Source organism: Anopheles merus, unplaced genomic scaffold (genome assembly GCF_017562075.2).
Source record: "Anopheles merus strain MAF unplaced genomic scaffold, AmerM5.1 LNR4000107, whole genome shotgun sequence".
Classification (NCBI taxonomy): domain Eukaryota; kingdom Metazoa; phylum Arthropoda; class Insecta; order Diptera; family Culicidae; genus Anopheles; species Anopheles merus.
Window position 1 is genome coordinate 239 of NW_024427687.1, and position 24,408 is coordinate 24,646.

At 42.6% G+C, this 24,408-nt stretch overlaps 1 protein-coding gene and 2 pseudogenes across 1 annotated transcript; all 3 read left to right on the plus strand.

Annotated features, from left to right (window-relative positions):
• The first annotated feature begins 2,990 nt into the window (after window positions 1-2,990).
• On the plus strand, window positions 2,991-8,612 carry LOC121601496 (farnesol dehydrogenase-like). Its single transcript, XM_041930318.1, has 3 exons — window positions 2,991-3,706; window positions 7,644-7,790; window positions 7,852-8,612. The coding sequence occupies exons 1-3, from the start codon at window positions 3,038-3,040 to the stop codon at window positions 7,891-7,893; spliced, it is 858 nt and encodes a 285-aa protein (XP_041786252.1). The 5' UTR covers window positions 2,991-3,037; the 3' UTR covers window positions 7,894-8,612.
• Window positions 8,613-10,678: 2,066 nt separating this feature from the next.
• Window positions 10,679-16,951, plus strand: LOC121601495 (annotated as a pseudogene).
• Window positions 13,581-19,704, plus strand: LOC121601497 (annotated as a pseudogene).
• Window positions 19,705-24,408: the final 4,704 nt, after the last annotated feature.

The following is a 24,408-nucleotide window of genomic DNA, read 5'->3' on the forward strand; positions in this document are numbered from 1 at the left end:
GTGCACAATCACGGGCACATCGTGTGCCATAAATTGAGCGTGGCTATTAACCGTCTTGTGTACGACCAAAAAACTTTACGTAGTCGTACAACCGCCTACCCGGGTAGTCCATACATTTTGTATGGAACAATGATGTTTTCGTGGTTAAAAGAGTATATCTTTTGAATTGCTTGTAAGATTTGAATGAAAACTGTCTCAAAGGTTCATAATAATGTTTTATAACATATCGTACTAAAATTAGAATTTTAAAAATCCTGTCAAGATTTTTTTCAATCAAAAATTTGTTGTAACTCCACCACCATAACTGGCCAGGCCGCATGTTTTAAGTGGATGATTAGTCTTTTTCTAAGTTTTAGTTACGTTTCTTTCAAAAGTTCACAGAAAAAGTTCAAAAGCTCAGTTCAAAAGTTAGAATATGCTCATTATGTTTTATTAAAAACCGGCTCCGACCGGCTTCAGATAACTTCGGAACCTCCTCCACTCCAACCCAATGGAGTCGGCTCCGTACCGTACGGCTCGGAAGCTGACTCTACTCCAGCTGCTTTGGAACCGGCTCCGCACCAACGACTCCGCACTCATGGCTCCGAAGCCGGTTTTTACAGATTGCACCAAAAATTCATTTTGAATAAAGATTCAATCGGGAAGATTGTGCTGAGTAAATAATGTTGAAAGGAATCTACAAAAAATCTATAAGTGTTGAACATAGTTCAACAATCACACAATCACATGGGGTGCTAGCCTTAAAAACGAATTTATCTTCTCGCAAGTGTAGAAGCTATCATACAATGCCGTCTCTATTGAAACGTTAGTACAGAGCCGTTGGTTCGGAGCCTTTGATTCGTCGCCGGCTTCGGGGCTGTTTGTATGGAGCCTGCTCCGGAGCTGTTGGTGCGGATCCAGGTCCGAAGCTGTTGATGTGGATCAGGCTATGGAGCCGTGGGTGCAGAGCCGACTTCGGAGCCAGTGGTGCGCTCCAAAACACCTATCTCTATTCGGCAGTAACATTATGACAAAAGTATGAATGTGTGTGTTCACTTTTAGCCAATTTTATTTCGTTTGCTTGTAGTGGTTGGTAACATTTTAAAAGAAATGATTTCAGTGTTAATTTCAAAATATTGTTACACTGTAATACAACATTTGAAAGAAAAGAAAAGACATAAGCATCCTCTCAAAACATGCGGCAAGGCCGGTTGGGGTGTTAGAGTTACAGCACATTTTTGATTGAAAAAAATATCGACAGGAGTTTTAAAATTCTAATTTAACAACGATATGTTGTAAAACATTATTGTGACCCTATGTTTATTAAAATTTAACAAGTAATTCAAAAGCTATACGCTTTTAACCACGAAAAACATAATTCTTCCATACAAAATGTATGGTCTACCCGGGTAAGCGGTTGTACATGTGAAGGGTATATAAACTTAAATAATTTAAAAAAATATTTAAACATTTTTGATATTTTTTTATATTTTGCACTTGGGTAGAAAACATCTTTTCTGACGTTTTTTTTTTTAATTTGAAGTAGATACGATTTTTTAATCCAAAGTTATTTTGTAATAAAGATGCAAGACTTACCCGGGTAGGCGGTTGTACACATGACGGTTAACACAACCAGTGACAGAGAGAGGAGATTGAAAAATAAAAATGATTCTTAACTTAACTTAACTTAACTTAACTTAACTTAACTTAACTTAACTTAACTTAACTTAACTTAACTTAACTTAATTAACTAACTTAACTTAACTTAACTTAACTTTAACTTAACTTAACTTAACTTAACTTAACTTAACTTAACTTAACTTAACTTAACTTAACTTAACTTAACTTAACTTAACTTAGCTTAACTTAACTTAACTTAACTTAACTTAACTTAACTTAACTTAACTTAACTTAACTTAACTTAACTTAACTTAACTTAACTTAACTTAACTTACTTAACTTAACTTAACTTAACTTAACTTAACTTCTTAACTTAACTTACTTAACTTACTTAACTTAACTTAATTAACTTAACTTAACTTAACTTAACTTAACTTAACTTAACTTAACTTAACTTAACTTAACTTAACTTAACTTAACTTAACTTAACTTAACTTAACTTAACTTAACTTAACTTAACTTAACTTAACAACATGCCCGTCATGGGTTCAAGCCCCAAATAAACCGTGCCGCCATACGTAGGACTGACAATCTTGCTATGGGGGGAAATCAAAAAGCCACTGAAAGCCAAGCCCGCAAGTGGTACAGGCAGGCCTTGACCGACAACGGATGTTGAGCCAAAAGAAGAAGAAGAAGAAGAAGAATACAAATAAAAAAATTGGTTCACCTACCCTAATGTAAGGCATAGATGTTACAATAAAGTGAAAAAGGAAAAATAGTCGTTTAGTTATGTCGATATTACATACAACGAAACATATCATAAATGTCAATCACTTGTCAATAGATACATTTATTTTGCACTAAAAAATCATTCCAGCTTGATGTTTGATTACATAAGTAAATCTTTAAACTACATTACATAACAAACATTCTATTAGCAAATCAATATAATAGAACCCAAAATTTCATTTTTGCGACTACTTATGCCCTATAACTTACATTTTGTGCTCAAATGAAAGTTAACGTGGAATCCACCATAATTTTATCAAAATATAAGACATACAAATCACAAGATGACATCCAAACTTCCCCGTAGACGTATTTTGAATGTTTGTAGAGTCAAACAAATGTTCCTGTAATTTTGGAATTCCTAGCTAAAGGCAATTACAGGGAACAACACCTGCTTTGCGAATCGGTTGATAATAATTATTAACAATAGGTTTTGCTCTTTTATTATAAATTTAAATTAAAAAAAAATCAATGGATTTCATTCCACATGTAATGCTTCAAAGTTACAAAAAACCTAAGTACTAAATTTAATTTAGTTAAAATCATGCAACATATTTACAAAAACGACCATTTCTCTGCTCATTTTCAGTTAAATATTTTTTTCTCCTGTATTTAATGGTTCATATATTTGCAGTACAACTTAAAAAAAATGGCGACTCATTGTAGCAATGGTAATAATGATAACAACGAAAATATACCGGCAATACCGCCACCATCGGTTAGATTAGACATTGCCGACCGCATGAAACGCTGGCATGGAAAGGTTGCAGTTGTGACAGGCGCCAGTGGAGCAATTGGTGGTGCTATTGCAATTGAACTAGTCAAATCAGGAATGATCGTGTGTGCGCTGTCCAGACGACGTGACAAAGTAGAAAAGTTACGCGTTAGTCTCTTTGACGTAGCTGGTTCCTTGAATTACGTTGAGTGTGATATTACTGTGGAAGACGACGTCAAGTATGCATTCGGGTGGATTGAAAACACATATGGTGGAGTAGATATGCTAGTTAACAACGCAGGCATTATAACGAAATGTTTGCTAACAGAGAAGAATAATACAAGAGACCTATACAAGACAATGGAAACGAACATCATTGGTTTATCTTTGTGCACTCGCGAAGCTGTTAAATCAATGAAAGCACGTGATGTAAAAGGTCACATCATAAACGTAAACAGCATATTTGGACATAAAGTACATCAAGCCGTTCCAGGAACGCGACCATTGAATGGAATGTACCCAGCATCAAAGTACGCAGTCACTGCAATTACTGAGTGTATTAGACAGGAACTTGTCTATTTAGGCACGGGCTGTAAAGTTACAGTAAGTTAATTCAGCATGATCATCAAACTCAACTGATTACTATTGAAAATAACAACACTACTAGCTCTAGAACTACTAAGCATGCTTGGAAAAATGACCATCAAATTCAAAAATTTCTTCGTTTGGATTTTTTATTGTTTTTGAGTTCGCACTAATTACCAAATGAAGTTTTATCGTCATATCAGTAGGGTAAACGTACATATATTAGTGGTAGTACCAACAGCTGTGGTATTGCACTAAAATGCGTACCATACGTCACTTTGAAAGAAATTAAATATTTTTGTTAACGTTTTAAATGACCATATAACAACGAAACTGTTAATCTTTGACTTAACTGTTATCAAATGTTATTGTTTTACTAAAATGTATTGCCTTTTGACCATATTTATGTATCATAAAGTGTGTTTTAGCATAGTGCCATTAAAGGTACACAAAACAGGCCTATAGTGGTTACCTATAGTGGTTATAGTTATTCGAGGATATTTTTCACATGTCACATAGCAACATAAATGAATTTTCTGTAAGTAATTTACCAAAAAAGGCTAAAATCCGCTAATCTGGCTGAGTGAAACTCGACTTCAAATCAAGCACACTCTTTTGAGTGTGGGTTGATGAACGGTGTTATGCATTATTTTAGTGAATATTTACACTTCCATTTGAGCACAAACTGTAAGTTAACACTTTAAGCGCCGTGTCATATAAATTCGCATGACGGTTTTGCTCACCGTTCGGCTTTGCATCTGCCGCTCAGTGATTCTCTTGAGAACAAATGAGGTAGGAAAGAGAGAACGAGAACGACATGTGCTACACCGCTTATCGTAATGAAACAGAAGAGTGATAACAGTCGCACGAGAAGTTATCGCTCTCATCGCTCTCTTGCCATGCGCTACGTGCTCACTCAAAAACTGTGACGTCAGGCCGGCGGTCAAAGTGTTAAAGGGCATAAGTGGTAGCGAAAATGAAATTTTAGGTTATATTATATTGATTTGCTAATGGAAAAAAACTAAGTTCAAATGATATTATACACTGCTTTTGAGGTATCTTTGTTTTCCACCACTATAGTAACACACTATACCACTATAGGTACACGTCGTATTGACTTTAGGAACCATACCACCATTATAGGTAGAACAAAGCAGTCACAAAAATATGTTTTTATCGTAAATTTGATGTGTTTCATCATAAAAATAGTTGTAATTGCGTACATAGAACATACAATTGCTTTGTGTTTAAATATTCATAAATTTACCTTCCTGACAATTCAAATCCATTAAAACATATCTGTACCACTACCACGCATTACAGTAGTGGCTGCCCGAAATCGTACACTTATTTATTCTTTTATTCAAATCTTTCTTATTTATTACCTTCGATATCAACTAACTTTGTTATTTCCTGGTCAGTTTCTTCTAAATTGTAAATCGAAATATCGTCTTCATATATGGATTGGAATAATATGATGCAAAAAAAAATCACATCAATACAAGGTTTTCATGGCCATTTAGTTATTTTATACTAAGGTAACTGTATCAGTCTTGGGCAGGATAGTGCAGCAGTTTCACTAAAACTGTTTATACATTCAAAATTTTGTTTTATAAAAGTATAGTTATTACGGTTGATAGTTTATCATATTATGTCAAACTATTTTTAATTTGCCGTTTTAAAGGGCATGTAATTTTAAAATTTGTGAAAATCTAAACATTGTTTTTGCACCTATTTTCAGCACTTTGTTCCTATTTTTGGCAGCTTGTGTTCCAATTTTTGCTGTATGGTGCGATAAAATTTGATAAAAAGCCAAAAAATTTCACGCCCATTGGCGTGAAAATATTAGTCGTGAAACTGATTGTTTTTGTATAGACCTGTCATAGCATATTATTGAATGTCATCGAATTTGGCTTCACGTTTCAAGGCGCGATGCTATTTGGTGGGAAGTCTGGTTGCACGGTTATAGAGAAGGCACCGATTGACTCTTAAAAAATCGTTTTTCTCTTAAGTTATTGCATTATGAATCGTGAAATTTTGACTATTTGATAAAATAAAGGTCGTTTGTTTCACATTTATGCATAATTTCACGTTTTTAGTTACCCTGCCCAAAATAGGTTTACTGCCGAAACCTGGTATAGTTACCCTAGCAATTGGTTTTCGATTATGCTTACTTTGGCGTTGTAAACCCTTAATTGGACATTGTCAACTCAATTCTAGCGTTGTAAAGAATAACACTGACATTAGGAACTTTAACGATATCACTCCGCTATTTTACATGGAGTTTGACACTTGGCGGCTGAAATTATGACCACATGCAAAACCACACGCAAAACTAGCCTCGGTATTTCAGCCATCGCGACAACTTCATACTGTCAGTAACCTCGCATAAAAGCAGATAGTATGGGTAAGCAGTTTTTTCGTTCATAGATTCAGCAGTTAAGGCTTCGGTACACAAATCAAATAGTTTTCGGTCAAAATGGGGGCAAGGCGAATACTTTACGCCAAAAAGATATCAGCTCCGTGATCTGAACTCATACGAAATATTTTTGACAGGAGCCCGAAAACTCAAAATGACTGCATTCTAGATATGAAAAAGAACAAGGAGAGCATTATCACAACCAAACAATTGGGTTTTCATGCAAACAACTCGGCAGCCAACAACTCTTCACGCATTAAAATAATATTATTTTTATTTGGTGAAATTTAGTAACAAGTTTTCGCTTGCTCCAAATGACAGCGGTTTTGTGCGCTTGCTGGGGCCCAAAACTTAACGAAACTAATAACTAAGTTACAAGTAAATAAGTTACAGTAACTAGTTGGACCAGTTTCGTGTTATAGTCGTCAACTCGTACGACTTAGCAACATGCCCGTCATGGGTTCAAGTCCCGAATGGACCATGCCCCTATAGTAAGACTGACTAACCTGCTATGGGCAATCAACAAGTCATTGAAAACCTAACTTGCTTGGGGTACAGTCCGTCTTTGACCGACAGTGGTTATTGTGCCAAAAAGCAGAAGAAAGAGGAAATTACAATAATGATCTGGCTTTGAAAACCCTTTATTTTTCATCATATTGTTTGCTTTTGAACGTAACAACTGATCCTCTGGTTTTTTCGATATTCAGGGGGACTACTTTAATGCTGAATCAAATTAATTGTATAGAAAAAAATATATCTATCGGGCCACATTTTCGTTTATTTCAATTATATATTTGACTGGTATAAATTAATTTAGGTAAGGACAATAGTTGCCAGTCTATAAAAAGAAGAAATCTTCAATTGCATGAAAAATTAAAGTAAAAAACATACATCTATGGCTCGGAAGATGTTTTCAATTAATTGTATTCTTTTTGTGAGATTTTAGTTAGAATTATCAGATATGACATCAATCAATTACTCAATATACAGTGAACCCTTTCTTATTTGACACCTCTCCAATTTGAAAAACCTCTCTTATTTGAACATTTTGCACAGTCCCTTGATTTCCAGTACATTTTTGTTTCTCTAATTTGGAAAACCTCTGAAATCTGTGTCCCTCTTATTTGACTATGGTGTTGCCATGGTTATTGAAAGATGTATGCTCAAATTAGCGATTCTGTTCGCAGTTTCCTATAGCAACAGTTAAGGCTGCATACTAAATGTTCTGTCTCTTTCTTGTTTATATGGACCTTTCATTCACTTTAAACCTCTGTAATTTAAAAACCCCTCTTATTCCACAGTCCCATTGCCTCTCAAATAAGAGAGGGTTCACTGTAATTTAAATACATTTATTGCATCTCTAAGAAAACAATCGAGCTATAAGCAGTCCAGTTACTTTGTTACTTTTGACTTAAGAAACTTCATTTTTTATTCAGGCGGCTTTACCGTAATGCTTAGCAAAAACTTCATCATCACAATAAATACAAACCTGAATCGGTACCTTATTAAATAATGTTCTTTTTTTTCTATATCTAGAGTATTAGTCCAGGTTTAGTAGAAGGTGATATTTTATCAACAAATACATCAAAGGATAATGAAATTGTTAATTACATGCCGAAACTAAAGCCTGAAGATGTTGCAGAGGCAGTATTATATGCAATCACAACACCAGAAAATGTTCAAGTTAGTATTTTAAGTACTGTTTATCCAAACATTAAATATTTATACTGTCTTATATTTCTAGATACACGAACTAATAATCAAACCTATGGGCGAGTTCTTGTAAGTTAACATGAAGTGATCAATGAAAAAGGGTCGGTCTCGTGGTACAGTCGTCAACTCGTACGACTTAACAACATATCATAGGTTCAAGCCCTGAATGGACCGTGCCCACATACGTAGGACTGACTATCCTACTATGGTAATCAATAAGTCACCGAAAGCCAAAGCCCATTAGTAGTACAGGCAGGCTATGACCGACAACGGTTGTTGTACCAAAGACGACGATCGATGGAAATAGAGAGTTTGGAAGAGGAAAAACAATTTTTGCATGTAATAAAACTAACTTCTTTACATTTTAATATATTTTGGAATAAAAGTCACTTTATAAAACCAAAAAGTTCGATACAGCTAAAAACTTTGCGTATCCGGTAGTGAATTCAAGACCATTGGATATTTTGGTTTTGATATGTCTTGTGTCAAACGTAGACAGCGGTAATCGCTTTTGCGGGCGTGCCTGCGTTTTTCGAAAATGTGTGGAATTTGACATCCGCCGCAGATGTTTGTTTGGAAAGCTTGCATTAGAATCAAACAATTTTAATTTTTCGCACGCACGCCCGCACGGTCACAGGAACGATTACCACTACCTAATCAGCGCCTACCACAACTATATGGACAGTCGTTTTTCACGATTTGCGGAAAATCCATCGCGGAAGAGATAGATAAAAACAGTGAATGCATGGGTTGTGCAGAATACTTTTTCACATCTTCGTGAATAATAATAGTTTCACTGTTTTTATCTATCTTTTATACATATATATATATATATATATATATATATATATATATATATATATATATATATATATATATATATATATATATATATATATATATATATATATATATATATATATATATATATATATATATGTATATATATTTTAAACTTATTTTCCGGTTTTATGAGAGTAATTATCAACTTACAATTTAAAAAAAATTTCGCCTGTAATGATAATTGTTTTGGAAATGCAAACCAAAACATGTAAAAAGATTTTCAAAATCTTTTATTATTTTGGAATTGCCATGAGAACCTTATCAATTTTGTAAACATCGGTTCGAAACTGATCTGATCACACAAAAGCGACACAAAAACCTCAACAACGATTTCTTAGCAAAATCTAAATATTTGCTGCTGTTACATACATAGTTAAGGAATGTAATCCTATCCCGATATTTTTCCTCCCACTACCCATTTCACCATCGATGATCTCTTAGACCGCTACAAAGGCGCCCGTAGCCATCTGCTTGTTTAGTTTGGTCGTTGGTAGTGTATGAGCCTAAATAAGGACTGGCTGAATTAGTAATGTGGTATACACATGTATTAGATAAGTATTTGGAATACCGATAAGAATATGTGGAAAGGGTATTGTGGTAAGCCCACTGTAATTGAATATCGTATTCGTTTGAACTTCCTCCGAAACATTTACGGGCGCCTTTGTAGCGGTCTAAGAGAACATCGATGGTGAAGTGGGTGGTGGGGGGAAAAATATCGGGCTGAGATTACATTCCTTAACTTTTAACTTTTTTTTCAAAACATTTTTTGAATATGTTATTTACATTTTTGATTTTTAAATGTGTTATTTAGCACAAAAAATCTATTTTTCGAAATGTCTTTAGAGTTATGGTACGAGCATATATTTGTTTATTTTCATAATAAGTCGTGTAAATACGTTTGAATAAAATTTGAAAAAAAAAATACGTAGATGTGAAAAAGTATTCTGCACAAATAATAGCTTCACTGTTTTTATCTATCTTTTATGGATTTTCCGCAAATCGTGAAAAACGACTGTCTATATAGTTATGGTACGAGCTGTATACGAGAAATCTTTGTTATTTACTTTTCCTCTCATTCTCTCTCTTGTTGGCCTGCTCAAGATAGAGCACGTTGGGGTGACATGGCCCAGTCCACAATCATTCTTCAGGATGCTCGGTCTCTAGCTGAAGCTTCCTATCCATGATCTCCGACAGGTCTCGCTTCATCTGATCCAGTCATCGAGTTCGCTGTGCAGCCCTGCGCCTTATGACAAATTGGGGATCGCTGTCGAACACCTTCATGGTGGGGCATGAGTCCGGCATCCTCATGACATGATCAAGAACTTTGAAATAGAACAGGTCAATGCATTTAGAGTAAATTGACAGAAAGCCTTGGGAAAATGTTGACAGTTCAAGTGAACATTGTTTTTGTTTAGCGATGGACGTTGCTATGGAGTGAACGAGCGTTTTGTTTAGCATTTTGCACTCTTTTCTTTTCCTCATTTGTGTAATTATAATGTTACATGACTTATACAATCCAAGGATATTGTTACGTTCGACCTCATTGTGAAGTAAAAGCATACATGCGGATGTAGCCAAGTAAAACATTTCAAGTTAAAACAAAGTTCAAGTAAACATATATCAAGCAAAACACGGCTCAAGCAATAGCACACGCTTCAGAAACGCAACAAACATAAACAAGTAGTCAACCGTTCTCACGGTTCAAACGAGGAAGTAACTTTACGCAATTCATAAACTATAGGTACATGTCGCATTAAGTATAATAAAAAAAAAACTTGTAATCAAAATAGTCATAGTTTTAGTTAGCTAACCTATACACGGTCAGCAATTTAATAGCATATAAGAGATGAGAACCTCTTGGGCGGTCCTGTGGTACAGTCGTCAACTCAAACAACTCAATAACATGCCCGCAATTCAAGCCCAAATAGAAGAAGATGAGAACCTAAATAAAGTAAGCGCATTCGAACACAAACCTCAGAATTGCTCGTTACTTAATAGTCGGAGGCACTCTCCGGTCGACGAAGGAAAAATCTACCCGACTCGGTGTAAAGCACCGGCGTTGGGCGCTGCAACGGAGCAACACATCCGCCAGTAGCATTAGATATCATTGGGCGCCGGGTTATAAGCAAAGGAAGGTATGTGTATAGTTCCTGTGTGTGCCGATTCAATGTTTCATTTTTCTCTCAGTGATCAATTGAACGTTAATAGGACTTCTAATATCAAGTGGGGACATGTACTGTGCTGTTTTAAGACTAATAAGATTTTGGTTCCTCCGGAAAGACCGTTGCAAACGGTGGTGATTCGTGATTACAGAATGGCAAACAATGATAAAGTCTATCAATGTTTCTGAATACAAAGTGGACTCAAATTACTTCTTCATATGTCTCCATGAGTTTTTGGCCGCAGGAAATTGAATAATATTCGAATATTCTTTATGTAAAATTCGTTCGTCTATTACCCGTTTTTTTGTAAACACTTGTTCATGAAACTGTCAAAACGAACTGAAAATAACAACCTAGCAACGGGCTTTGCATCGACCCGTTCTCTTCCAAAGACCTTGGTCAGGATGCACGGTTCGCCGTACAGCTCAACAAGCAACGGATCCGAACTTGCGCACCCTGTCCCTGGCCGCCTGGATGTCACTGCCCGGCTTCCCGTTCGCGAACTGGGAATCCGTCGGTTTGCGCCCACTGCAACAGCGAGCTGAACAAGCGTGCCAAACGCACCGGACAGAAAGTGGCCTTAAGCAGCAGCAGCAGCAGCAGCAGCAAGTGTAGCAAATGTCATCGCAACGGCACGGACGGTGACAACAACACGAGCGGGGAATTAATAGTATGACGGGGCAGCAGCGTAGGTGGCGCTACCTTTCGCTCAAGCAGCAGGTGTCGAAGAAGGTGGAAACGCGCGCACTGATTTCGCGCGTCGCCCAGTACTACACGAGCTACGTCGCGGAGATGGGGCTGGAGCGGTACTTCATGAACGAAACGATCGTGACGACGGTGGTGCCGCAGGACGGGAAGTGCGAGACGGTGCTGCCTGAGCGTTTCCGCAACGGTCGGTGGATCGTAGCGGGGTGAGTCCTATCCGGAAGTCCTGAGCGTGAACGTTCTGTACTAAAACCCCTTCACTTCTTTCTCTTTCCACCTGTTAGATTCAACCGAATGACGAACAAACGGTTCGCAATCGTGTGCCAAAACCTCGTCCTGGCAAACGGTGCCTCCGATCTGGCAAACCGGCTCGACGTGAAGGGCGAGGGGCTGGAGATGCCGTGGGTGATGTACGAGCTGCCCCATCTCGAGCGGGCGCTGGAGGAGTACGACGAGCCGGGCCGCTCCCAGCTAAAGCCGGTACTGATCGTGGGGGCGGGACTGAGTGCGGCCGACGCCGTCACGATCTGCCGCTCGTCCGGCATCCCGGTGGTGCACGTGTAACGCAACCGGACGGCCGGGCTGGGCAAGATGCTGCCGGGCAACGTGTACTCGGAGTACCACGAGGTGCAGTAGATGATGAAGGACGCGAACCGCCAGAACGACCTGTACACTCCGCTGCCCGAGCACACACTTGTGGATCTGGCGGGTGCCGGCGGGGATGACGCGGCGCGGTGTGTCACCGTCCTCCACCTGAAGACGGGCAAGCGGCGCGTGCTGGACATGTCGTACTGTGCGTTACTGATCAGGTCCCATCCCGACCTTCGCTTCTTCGCCACGCTAACGAAGCCGCCGCGGCAACGGAGGACGACCAGGTGGCTCCGGACCGGTGCTTCGGCCGGCCCCCGGCCCTGCCGCTCACGATGTGGACGTTTACCGAGCAACTGCTGACCTCCTTCCTCGGCCGAAAGTTGTTCTGGTCAAAGCACATGAGTGCCAAATGCAAACACATCAACCTCACCGACAATCCGCGCCACCAACATCACAAGCAGCAGCAGCAGCAGCAGCAGCAGCAGCACTACAGCGCACCGGCGCTTATTGCGGGTGGTGGTCACTGCCAATATCAGCTGGGGGCGTCCAATCTAAGCGCTGCCTCGGGGCTGGGCCTCGGCGACGATCCAGCCAAACCGATCAACTGCAAAAACAATCCAATCGAGGTGGATAAGTACACGAACGCGGTACTGCGCACGGCCCATCCCGGCCTGAACGCGATGGGACCGCTGGTGGGCGACTTGTGCGCTTCATACCTGGCGGTGCGCTCCGCATTACAGTCGCTATTAGAAAAACGATTGATGGGCGCGGGGCATCTGCTAGAACCGACCCCGACGACTGGACGTGGGCTTCATTCAATTTGTGTGTTTTTTTACTCCCGTATCGAATTGGGCCCCTCGCGAGTGGGTTTTTTGATCGTTATAGGTATGGGTTCGCTCCCGCAAAGTGTCTGCAGTGCGTGGCGAAATGCGTCCATTTCACAATAGGCAGTTTAGAAAAATTTCGGGATAAAATTATTTTTGCAGAAATTGGGACCCTTCACGATTCTAGTCAGTTTTTTGTATGGAGTTTGACAGTTGGAGGCTGAAATCATGTAAACACTCCATACAGAACCACACAAAAAACTAGCCTGCAATTTTCAGTCTAGATTATTCTAGCCACAAAGCTAGACAATTAGATTCGAGTACCTGCTCGAATACACAGTGTTGTTTATATTTACCCCAAGGTGCATCAAAGAGATGACGTGGTGGAATCTGGAATCAAAGTGTATGTAGTCCAGGTGGTCTCATAACATGTTTTTAAAACCAAATTTGAATATCACTTTTTAACAGAATGGGTAAAAATTTGTTCAAACAAGCTTTCTTGAGTCTTGACGAATACTCAAAACACTCTTAAAATCTTTATTCATAAGCAGAAGCGATAAAAATCAGCCTTCTAAACTCATACACCTTGGGATAAGCCCACCTGTATATTATACTCACTTAGATAGCTGCCCGAAAACTGCTATACAATGCAAACAGCTGACAGGCTGAAATTTCAGCCTAAGAACTAACAACGGAAAGGGCCCTGTTGCGACGATCGCTTTTGCAAAGGGGTTTATTTTAATATTTTAATCACGAAAACCAAGTTTTTTATAGCAAGACTTGTTTATTTGTGCTAAGCTTTATAAACGTCTTGGCTTCTCCTTTGCGAATGAATCCGTTAAGTGTTTTGAGCGCGCTTAAATCGGTTTGACCCTCTCTGCCCTTAGCCGCGATTTGTCCCTTTTTTGGAGAGCTGGTTTCTTCTATCTGATTCCCCTCTCTTTTCCACGATCTATTCCCTTTTCTACGATCTATTCTATACGCCATCTAGTTGATTGCATTGATGGCACCTATCATTATTCGAAATCATAGATCAATATTCGAAATCATTCGAACATCAACAATCCGCTGTCAAATTAAGGCCGTCCCAACAACAATATCCGTTCCAACATTCCCCACCGCGTGAACACATCTGCCTGCACGTTGTTGCTGTTCACTCATATCCTACTAGTCTGCAGTGGTATTTTCGGCTTATTTTGCTCATCTATGTTTTTCCCATCTTTCACTTCAACATCGATCAACGCTAGTTTCACTGCTGGACGTTTTAGTTCCTTCCCCGTAGTTGTACGTACCAGTGCTTGCCCTACTGTGCCATCCGTGCCCGGGTATGTTTCCAGCACGATTGCTCTCAGCCATTCCTTCCTTGCACCCTCTGTGATGAAAACCAGGTCTCCTGGTTTTAGTGGTTTACATAGCTCTAACCATTTACTGCGGCGGTTTAGGGTCGGTACATAATCCTTCAGCCATCGATCCCACGTGGCTTCTGCTAGGACAATCGCTCGTTGGTAGCTACTTCTTAGCGCGTCCGCTAGTTCTGGTGTTGTGCGAGGTGTTTGTTTTCTTCCTGCCGAGTTGCCGATTGTTGTGGTACGGCAACGTCCTCCAGCACGCCCTCACGCGCTCCCTCATCGCGGTGGGTTTCGCGGGAGTTCGGGTGGGGCTTCTCAGTTGGTGTGTCGTTGCTCGTTCCTTCATCACGAATGTGTTCGCAGAAACTTTCCTCCTACTGTCGGGGTGTTTGGTGTACTCCTAGGGTCATCCTTTCAGCACACGCGTCGGTTGGTCCGTAGATGGCCCAGCCGAGGGCACTCCTTACTGCGACGGGCTCATTGGGTAGGCCAAACCATTTTTCGAGCGGTCGCATCAACTGCATGTCTCGCAGTCCGATCAGGATGGTCGGCTTCGCGTTAGAAAGGGACGTCATCGGAAGGTGCTGTAAGTGTGTAAAGGAACTTATCAGAGCGTCGTATTTAATGTTGTTAGACGGCAAACTTAGCTCTTTGACGGTGCGGGCGGCCGCTATGTCGTAGCGCCGCCCCTCTCCTCTCGCTGATATCTGGAAACTGACGCGGCGGGACTCTTCTTCCTTCCGGGTTACGTTGGCTGTCCAGCAGAGCTCTAGCGGTTCTACCTCTCCGTCGAGTCCCAACTTCGAGGCCAATTCAGTTTCCACCAGGGTGATGGCTGATCCATCCATCATCAAGAAAGGCGACGGTGTCGATGGCGCGCCGGCCGTGGTACACCGTAACTGGCACGATGCGGAAAATCGCCGGCTGCTTGACGTAGTGATGTGCTTGGTAGTGCACCACCTCAGGTGTTCTCTGTCTCGGTTTAGCAGAGTGTGGTGTCTTTTGCCGCATCCTGGCATCCGACATGTGAATCGTGATCGACACGGCTTCGAACCATGTCTGTTCAGGCACGTCGAGCAAATTTGTAATCGCGTTACGCTTTCCAACCGTTCGTCCACGGTCATTCTCTTGAGCGTTTTGCAATGCTTGGCGGCATGTCCCGGCGTAGCGCATACCAGGCATTTTATAATGACCTGTCGCAAAGTGTGTGACGTATACCCAGGCGGTTCTGGGTCGGAGTGTTGCACGTGCAAGTGGGAGTGGAAGCTTCTGGATCTTGTTTGATCTGCTCTAGGAGGAACGTAAGTGGTGACGTCGCATGCATCGTCTACCAGCGTCTCTATGAATTCGCTGAACTCCTTTAGCGTTGCTTTGGAATATTTGTGTTTGTACCTGGACCACTCAAGTTTTCTTGTTGTAGGTAATTTATCCACCAAATCCGCCAAAAGTTCCGGGTTGTTGAAATAGCCAGTCAGGTTGCTCAGAGTCAGGTGATCGCACAAGTTAATGACTTCCAAGCCGAACGTAATAAGACTGTTCAACTATTCTGGCTTGGGGGGGGGGTCCAATCTGCGAACACGTTCCGTGAGTTGTTGCACGAGCAGGGCTGGTTTTCTGAACAATTTTTCCAACCGTTTAATTATGAGCGGAGCGGCATTGGGCAACCTTAGTTTGGACTGCACGGCATGTTGAGCTGGGTCCCTTAAACACTCAGTCAATCTGACGGTATTTTCGCCATCAGTATACCCACAGGCTTTGGTCGCCTCTTGGTAGCAGTTGAGAAAGATGGACCATTCATTGGCACACCCTGAAAATATGGGTAGTTTTTTGGGGTACATTTGGCGCGCGATACTTAATTCGGCCGTTCGTGAGTGTGTCGCGACCGGGGTGGACATTATTGCTGGCAAAATGGGTTGCGATGGAGGCTCAATTCTTTGGCTCTGTTCGGGGGTGGCTTCCATGACTTGCCGATTTTGGTGCTTGACCCACTCGGCTGTCCTATTTGTTCTGGAGTCTGACGACTGGATCGACAGATTCTCTATCTCGTCTTTCAATGCGTTTAGTTGCGTTTCGTGTTGTAGCTCCATTTCGGCCATCTTAGCATGAATTCCCGCTTCCATTTTCTATTTTTCAGCCAGCAAGATCTGTTTCTGCAGCACCTGCTCCTTCTCTAGGCGTTGGAGCGCCACCTGTGCCGATAGTCGGGAGGAAGCGACACTTCCTTGTCTGGTTGGAGTGGGGTTTTCCGGGTGGCTCATTACAGTGTTCGGGCTTGGAAGAGACTTAGCGGGCAGCTCCTTGCTAGTACCAGGCGTCGCTTTCGATTTTAACTTCCCCTCCGGGAGATCGGGCTGCTGGCTTGCCTTTGCAACCGCCATCGCTCTTTTGCTCTTAGGGCGCCGTGTCTTCACTGACGTTTTTGGCCCTTGTTCCGCGCACTTGTTGCACACCCAGAAAGCTTCTGAAACGCTTTCTCTCACTCCAGCACAATCGAAGTGGCACCACTTCTTACACTCCTGGCACTGCACTATATCGTCGATATCGTTCGGCAAACTGCACTTCACACAATCACTCTTAGTCGCGGGCATCTTGTCACTTAACTTGCAGGCGTACACTTAAGGCGTGGCCTTAAGCAGCAGCAGCAGCAGCAAGTGTAGCAAATGTCATCGCAACGGCACGGACGGTAACAACAACACGAGCGGGGAATTAATAGTATGACGGGGCAGCAGCGTAGGTGGCGCTACCTTTCGCTCAAGCAGCAGGTGTCGAAGAAGGTGGAAACGCGCGCACTGATTTCGCGCGTCGCCCAGTACTACACGAGCTACGTCGCGGTGATGGGGCTGGAGCGGTACTTCATGAACGAAACGATCGTGACGACGGTGGTGCCGCAGGACGGGAAGTGCGAGACGGTGCTGCCTGAGCGTTTCCGCAACGGTCGGTGGATCGTAGCGGGGTGAGTCCTGTCCGGAAGTCCTGAGCGTGAACGTTCTGTACTAAAACCCCTTCAATTCTTTCTCTTTCCACCTGTTAGATTCAACCGAATGACGAACAAACGGTTCGCAATCGTGTGCCAAAACCTCGTCCTGGCAAACGGTGCCTCCGATCTGGCAAACCGGCTCGACGTGAAGGGCGAGGGGCTGGAGATGCCGTGGGTGATGTACGAGCTGCCCCATCTCGAGCGGGCGCTGGAGGAGTACGACGAGCCGGGCCGCTCCCAGCTAAAGCCGGTACTGATCGTGGGGGCGGGACTGAGTGCGGCCGACGCCGTCACGATCTGCCGCTCGTCCGGCATCCCGGTGGTGCACGTGTAACGCAACCGGACGGCCGGGCTGGGCAAGATGCTGCCGGGCAACGTGTACTCGGAGTACCACGAGGTGCAGTAGATGATGAAGGACGCGAACCGCCAGAACGACCTGTACACTCCGCTGCCCGAGCACACACTTGTGGATCTGGCGGGTGCCGGCGGGGATGACGCGGCGCGGTGTGTCACCGTCCTCCACCTGAAGACGGGCAAGCGGCGCGTGCTGGACATGTCGTACTGTGCGTTACTGATCAGGTCCCATCCCGACCTTCGCTTCTTCGCCACGCTAACGAAGCCGCCGCGGCAACGGAGGACGACCAGGTGGCTCCGGACCGGTGCTTCGGCCGGCCCCCGGCCCTGCCGCTCACGATGTGGACGTTTACCGAGCAACTGCTGACCTCCTTCCTCGGCCGAAAGTTGTTCTGGTCAAAGCACATGAGTGCCAAATGCAAACACATCAACCTCACCGACAATCCGCGCCACCAACATCACAAGCAGCAGCAGCAGCAGCAGCAGCAGCAGCACTACAGCGCACCGGCGCTTATTGCGGGTGGTGGTCACTGCCAATATCAGCTGGGGGCGTCCAATCTAAGCGCTGCCTCGGGGCTGGGCCTCGGCGACGATCCAGCCAAACCGATCAACTGCAAAAACAATCCAATCGAGGTGGATAAGTACACGAACGCGGTACTGCGCACGGCCCATCCCGGCCTGAACGCGATGGGACCGCTGGTGGGCGACTTGTGCGCTTCATACCTGGCGGTGCGCTCCGCATTACAGTCGCTATTAGAAAAACGATTGATGGGCGCGGGGCATCTGCTAGAACCGACCCCGACGACTGGACGTGGGCTTCATTCAATTTGTGTGTTTTTTTACTCCCGTATCGAATTGGGCCCCTCGCGAGTGGGTTTTTTGATCGTTATAGGTATGGGTTCGCTCCCGCAAAGTGTCTGCAGTGCGTGGCGAAATGCGTCCATTTCACAATAGGCAGTTTAGAAAAATTTCGGGATAAAATTATTTTTGCAGAAATTGGGACCCTTCACGATTCTAGTCAGTTTTTTGTATGGAGTTTGACAGTTGGAGGCTGAAATCATGTAAACACTCCATACAAAAGCACACAAAAAACTAGCCTGCAATTTTCAGTCTAGATTATTCTAGCCACAAAGCTAGACAATTAGATTCGAGTACCTGCTCGAATACACAGTGTTGTTTATATTTACCCCAAGGTGCATCAAAGAGATGACGTGGTGGAATCTGGAATCAAAGTGTATGTAGTCCAGGTGGTCTCATAACATGTTTTTAAAACCAAATTTGAATATCACTTTTTAACAGAATGGGTAAAAATTTTGTTCAAACAAGCTTTCTTGAGTCTTGACGAATACTCAAAACACTCTTAAAATCTTTATTCATAAGCAGAAGCGATAAAAATCAGCCTTCTAAACTCATACACCTTGGGATAAGCCCACCTGTATATTATACTCACTTAGATAGCTGCCCGAAAACTGCTATACAATGCAAACAGCTGACAGGCTGAAATTTCAGCCTAAGAACTAACAACGGAAAGGGCCCTGTTGCGACGATCGCTTTTGCAAAGGGGTTTATTTTAATATTTTAATCACGAAAACCAAGTTTTTTATAGCAAGACTTGTTTATTTGTGCTAAGCTTTATAAACGTCTTGGCTTCTCCTTTGCGAATGAATCCGTTAAGTGTTTTGAGCGCGCTTAAATCGGTTTGACCCTCTCTGCCCTTAGCCGCGATTTGTCCCTTTTTGGAGAGCTGGTTTCTTCTATCTGATTCCCCTCTCTTTTCCACGATCTATTCCCTTTTCTACGATCTATTCTATCATTATTCGAAATCATAGATCAATATTCGAAATCATTCGAACATCAACAATCCGCTGTCAAATTAAGGCCGTCCCAACAACAATATCCGTTCCAACATTCCCCACCGCGTGAACACATCTGCCTGCACGTTGTTGCTGTTCACTCATATCCTACTAGTCTGCAGTGGTATTTTCGGCTTATTTTGCTCATCTATGTTTTTCCCATCTTTCACTTCAACATCGATCAACGCTAGTTTCACTGCTGGACGTTTTAGTTCCTTCCCTGTAGTTGTACGTACCAGTGCTTGCCCTACTGTGCCATCCGTGCCCGGGTATGTTTCCAGCACGATTGCTCTCAGCCATTCCTTCCTTGCACCCTCTGTGATGAAAACCAGGTCTCCTGGTTTTAGTGGTTTACATAGCTCTAACCATTTACTGCGGCGGTTTAGGGTCGGTACATAATCCTTCAGCCATCGATCCCACGTGGCCTCTGCTAGGACAATCGCTCGTTGGTAGCTACTTCTTAGTGCGTTCGCTAGTTCTGGTGTTGTGCGAGGTGTTTGTTTTCTTCCTGCCGAGTTGCCGATTGTTGTGGTACGGCAACGCTCTCCAGCACGCCCTCACGCGCTCCCTCATCGCGGTGGGTTTCGCGGGAGTTCGGGTGGGGCTTCTCAGTTGGTGTGTCGTTGCTCGTTCCTTCATCACGAATGTGTTCGCAGAAACTTTCCTCCTACTGTCGGGGTGTTTGGTGTACTCCTAGGGTCATCCTTTCAGCACACGCGTCGGTTGGTCCGTAGATGGCCCAGCCGAGGGCACTCCTTACTGCGACGGGCTCATTGGGTAGGCCAAACCATTTTTCGAGCGGTCGCATCAACTGCATGTCTCGCAGTCCGATCAGGATGGTCGGCTTCGCGTTAGAAAGGGACGTCATCGGAAGGTGCTGTAAGTGTGTAAAGGAACTTATCAGAGCGTCGTATTTAATGTTGTTAGACGGCAAACTTAGCTCTTTGACGGTGCGGGCGGCCGCTATGTCGTAGCGCCGCCCCTCTCCTCTCGCTGATATCTGGAAACTGACGCGGCGGGACTCTTCTTCCTTCCGGGTTACGTTGGCTGTCCAGCAGAGCTCTAGCGGTTCTACCTCTCCGTCGAGTCCCAACTTCGAGGCCAATTCAGTTTCCACCAGGGTGATGGCTGATCCATCCATCATCAAGAAAGGCGACGGTGTCGATGGCGCGCCGGCCGTGGTACACCGTAACTGGCACGATGCGGAAAATCGCCGGCTGCTTGACGTAGTGATGTGCTTGGTAGTGCACCACCTCAGGTGTTCTCTGTCTCGGTTTAGCAGAGTGTGGTGTCTTTTGCCGCATCCTGGCATCCGACATGTGAATCGTGATCGACACGGCTTCGAACCATGTCTGTTCAGGCACGTCGAGCAAATTTGTAATCGCGTTACGCTTTCCAACCGTTCGTCCACGGTCATTCTCTTGAGCATTTTGCAATGCTTGGCGGCATGTCCCGGCGTAGCGCATACCAGGCATTTTATAATGACCTGTCGCAAAGTTTGTGACGTATACCCAGGCGGTTCTGGGTCGGAGTGTTGCACGTGCAAGTGGGAGTGGAAGCTTCTGGATCTTGTTTGATCTGCTCTAGGAGGAACGTAAGTGGTGACGTCGCATGCATCGTCTACCAGCGTCTCTATGAATTCGCTGAACTCCTTTAGCGTTGCTTTGGAATATTTGTGTTTGTACCTGGACCACTCAAGTTTTCTTGTTGTAGGTAATTTATCCACCAAATCCGCCAAAAGTTCCGGGTTGTTGAAATAGCCAGTCAGGTTGCTCAGAGTCAGGTGATCGCACAAGTTAATGACTTCCAAGCCGAACGTAATAAGACTGTTCAACTATTCTGGCTTGGGGGGGGGGGGGGGGTCCAATCTGCGAACACGTTCCGTGAGTTGTTGCACGAGCAGGGCTGGTTTTCTGAACAATTTTTCCAACCGTTTAATTATGAGCGGAGCGGCATTGGGCAACCTTAGTTTGGACTGCACGGCATGTTGAGCTGGGTCCCTTAAACACTCAGTCAATCTGACGGTATCTTCGCCATCAGTATACCCACAGGCTTTGGTCGCCTCTTGGTAGCAGTTGAGAAAGATGGACCATTCATTGGCACACCCTGAAAATATGGGTAATTTTTGGGGTACATTTGGCGCGCGATACTTAATTCGGCCGTTCGTGAGTGTGTCGCGACCGGGGTGGACATTATTGCTGGCAAAATGGGTTGCGATGGAGGCTCAATTCTTCGGCTCTGTTCGGGGGTGGCTTCCATGACTTGCCGATTTTGGTGCTTGACCCACTCGGCTGTCCTATTTGTTCTGGAGTCTGACGACTGGATCGACAGATTCTCTATCTCGTCTTTCAATGCGTTTAGTTGCGTTTCGTGTTGTAGCTCCATTTCGGCCAGCAAGATCTGTTTCTGCAGCACCTGCTCCTTCTCTAGGCGTTGGAGCGCCACCTGTGCCGATAGTCGGGAGGAAGCGACACTTCCTTGTCTGGTTGGAGTGGGGTTTTCCGGGTGGCTCATTACAGTGTTCGGGCTTGGAAGGGACTTAGCAGGCAGCTCCTTGCTAGTACCAGGCGTCGCTTCCGATTTTAACTTCCCCTCCGGGAGATCGGGCTGCTGGCTTGCCTTTGCAACCGCCATCGCTCTTTTGCTCTTAGGGCGCCGTGTCTTCACTGACGTTTTTGGCCCTTGTTCCGCGCACTTGTCGCACACCCAGAAAGCTTCTGAAACGCTTTCTCTCACTCCAGCACAATCGAAGTGGCACCACTTCTTACACTCCTGGCACTGCACTATATCGTGGATATCGTTCGGCAAACTGCACTTCACACAATCACTCTTAGTCGCGGGCATCTTGTCACTTAACTTGCAGGCGTACACTTTGAACTTTCAAGAAGTTTTTTAAGAATGTTGCAACGATCGCTTTTGCAAAGGGGTTTATTTTAATGTTTTAATCACGAAAACCAAGTTTTTTATAGCAAGACTTGTTTATTTGTGCTAAGCTTAAAAAACGTGTTTTGAGCGCGCTTAAATCGGTTTGACCCTCTCTGACCTTAGCCGCGATTTGTCCCTTTTTTGGAGAGCTGGTTGGTTTCTTCTATCTGATTCCCCTCTCTTTTCCACGATCTATTCCCTTTTCTACGATCTATTCTATACGCCATCTAGTGGGCATTGATGGCACCTATCATTATTCGAAATCATAGATCAATATTCGAAGTCATTCAAACATCAACAATCCACTGTCAAATTAAGGCCGTCCCAACAACAATATCCGTTCCAACTGGCCCCATTGTTAGTTTTTATCGTTTATAGTCAAGTATTATGCTAGTAAATTGTTTTTTATGCGTAATTAGCATTCCAACCACCAGGTGGCGCTACATAGAATAGTGTTTTAAGGGAATTTTGATTAGTTTTATTAATTTTGTTTGTTTCTTTTATTTTATTTGTTGTTCCTATTAATATAAACCATATTTAAATACACTGTAATGCTCCTTTATATATGAACAAAACATAATAATTTTGAATAAGACAAGATTTTCTGTTTTGTGTAGGACAACTGTAGCTAATTCTCATCACTTTTAGTACAAATATTAAAAATATACTTACACAACTTAGGCGGATGCTAGTACATGCTCCGGACGTCTAGTTCTCGTTTGTAAAGATATGAATAATGGCATTTAAATAATTAGATAGAGCAAGTATATTGAAATAAAATAGTTCCCAAAGTCGTAATGAAAAGCAGCACATGTTATTTGTCTTTGAAGGTTAAAATTTTAAATCTGTTGTTTAAAAAAATAGGAATTACATATGTTCTAAGGCATTGATACCTCACAATATTCATACAATAATTTTTCAAGTCCCTCACTGCCTTCAGAAGGGGTAATAAAACTAAAAAGCTGATGTGCTTGGTTTTACAACCAACCTAAAAATCAGAATTAGCAGCACTTGTTTCAATGGTAGCTATCATTGTATTAACAAAGTATTAACTTCATTTATAAAGTTAAACTCTGTCTTTGGTTTAGTGCGTGTAGCTACTGATATTGAACTGAATAACGAATCAGATGAATCTCATTATACAAAATGTCCTTCTGGATGCATTTTCTTTATTGCAAAATGTTCTTAGTAGCATACTCCCCTCTATCCTATATTTTAGTTTAGTTTCGTTTTTCATGACTTTTGGGAATTTCTTCTTCCAAAACGTCAATATATTCTGGTGTATTCATAGTTTTTTGCTTGTTATGCCTATAATTTTAAATTTATTTTCCTTACATACGTCTATAATCTGAGGTAGGATCAAAGGGTGCTTGGTTCCGGTTAGCTTCATTAGATTTAATAATAAAGTTAGGTTAGAATAGAAATTTACATATTAGATAAGTACATGAGCTATGGCCAAGATACACAGTTTCTTAATGGAAATGAAAGGTGATCAAAAGCACGTAGAATATATTTTTGTATAATACACGAAATACGCTACACTAGGCATCTATGGAGCCGCCTAGTTACGCATGTGTCTGTTTTTAGAAAAAGTTGATGTGAAAAAACTTCAATAAAATCCGCGTTCGAAAACTTTCGCAGAATGATACTTCACAGATTGATAGTATATATATTACACTATTATTTGACTTATATGAGACAACGCCACTCTAAGCCTCTTTCATAATGGCATCAAGTCAAAAATTTTAGGGATGAAAATTTTCAAGAGGTTTTTTCATATTCAAAAAAGTTCAAGAAAGGTAGAAAGGTTCAAAGTTTTCTGCGACAAAGAAGACTTTTCTGCGTTTTGTTTAACAAGTCTCGACTTTGAGAGGTCTATTCTAGAGAACTAGAAAAGATAAAGAGCTCATATTTGGTATTTTTCTTAGTTTAACTTGTAGTATTAAAACCTATTCTTTGGAATTGGGCTTTTACAAAGTTGATTTTTTGAATTTCATCCCGGCAA

Coding starts and splice junctions, on each gene's coding strand:
- LOC121601496 (XM_041930318.1), top strand. CDS start 3,038: ATGGCGACTCATTGTAGCAATGGTAATAATGATAACAACGAAAATATA. Junction 3,707..7,643: donor GCACGGGCTGTAAAGTTACA/GTAAGTTAATTC, acceptor TTCTATATCTAG/AGTATTAGTCCAGGTTTAGT. Junction 7,791..7,851: donor CAACACCAGAAAATGTTCAA/GTTAGTATTTTA, acceptor TTATATTTCTAG/ATACACGAACTAATAATCAA.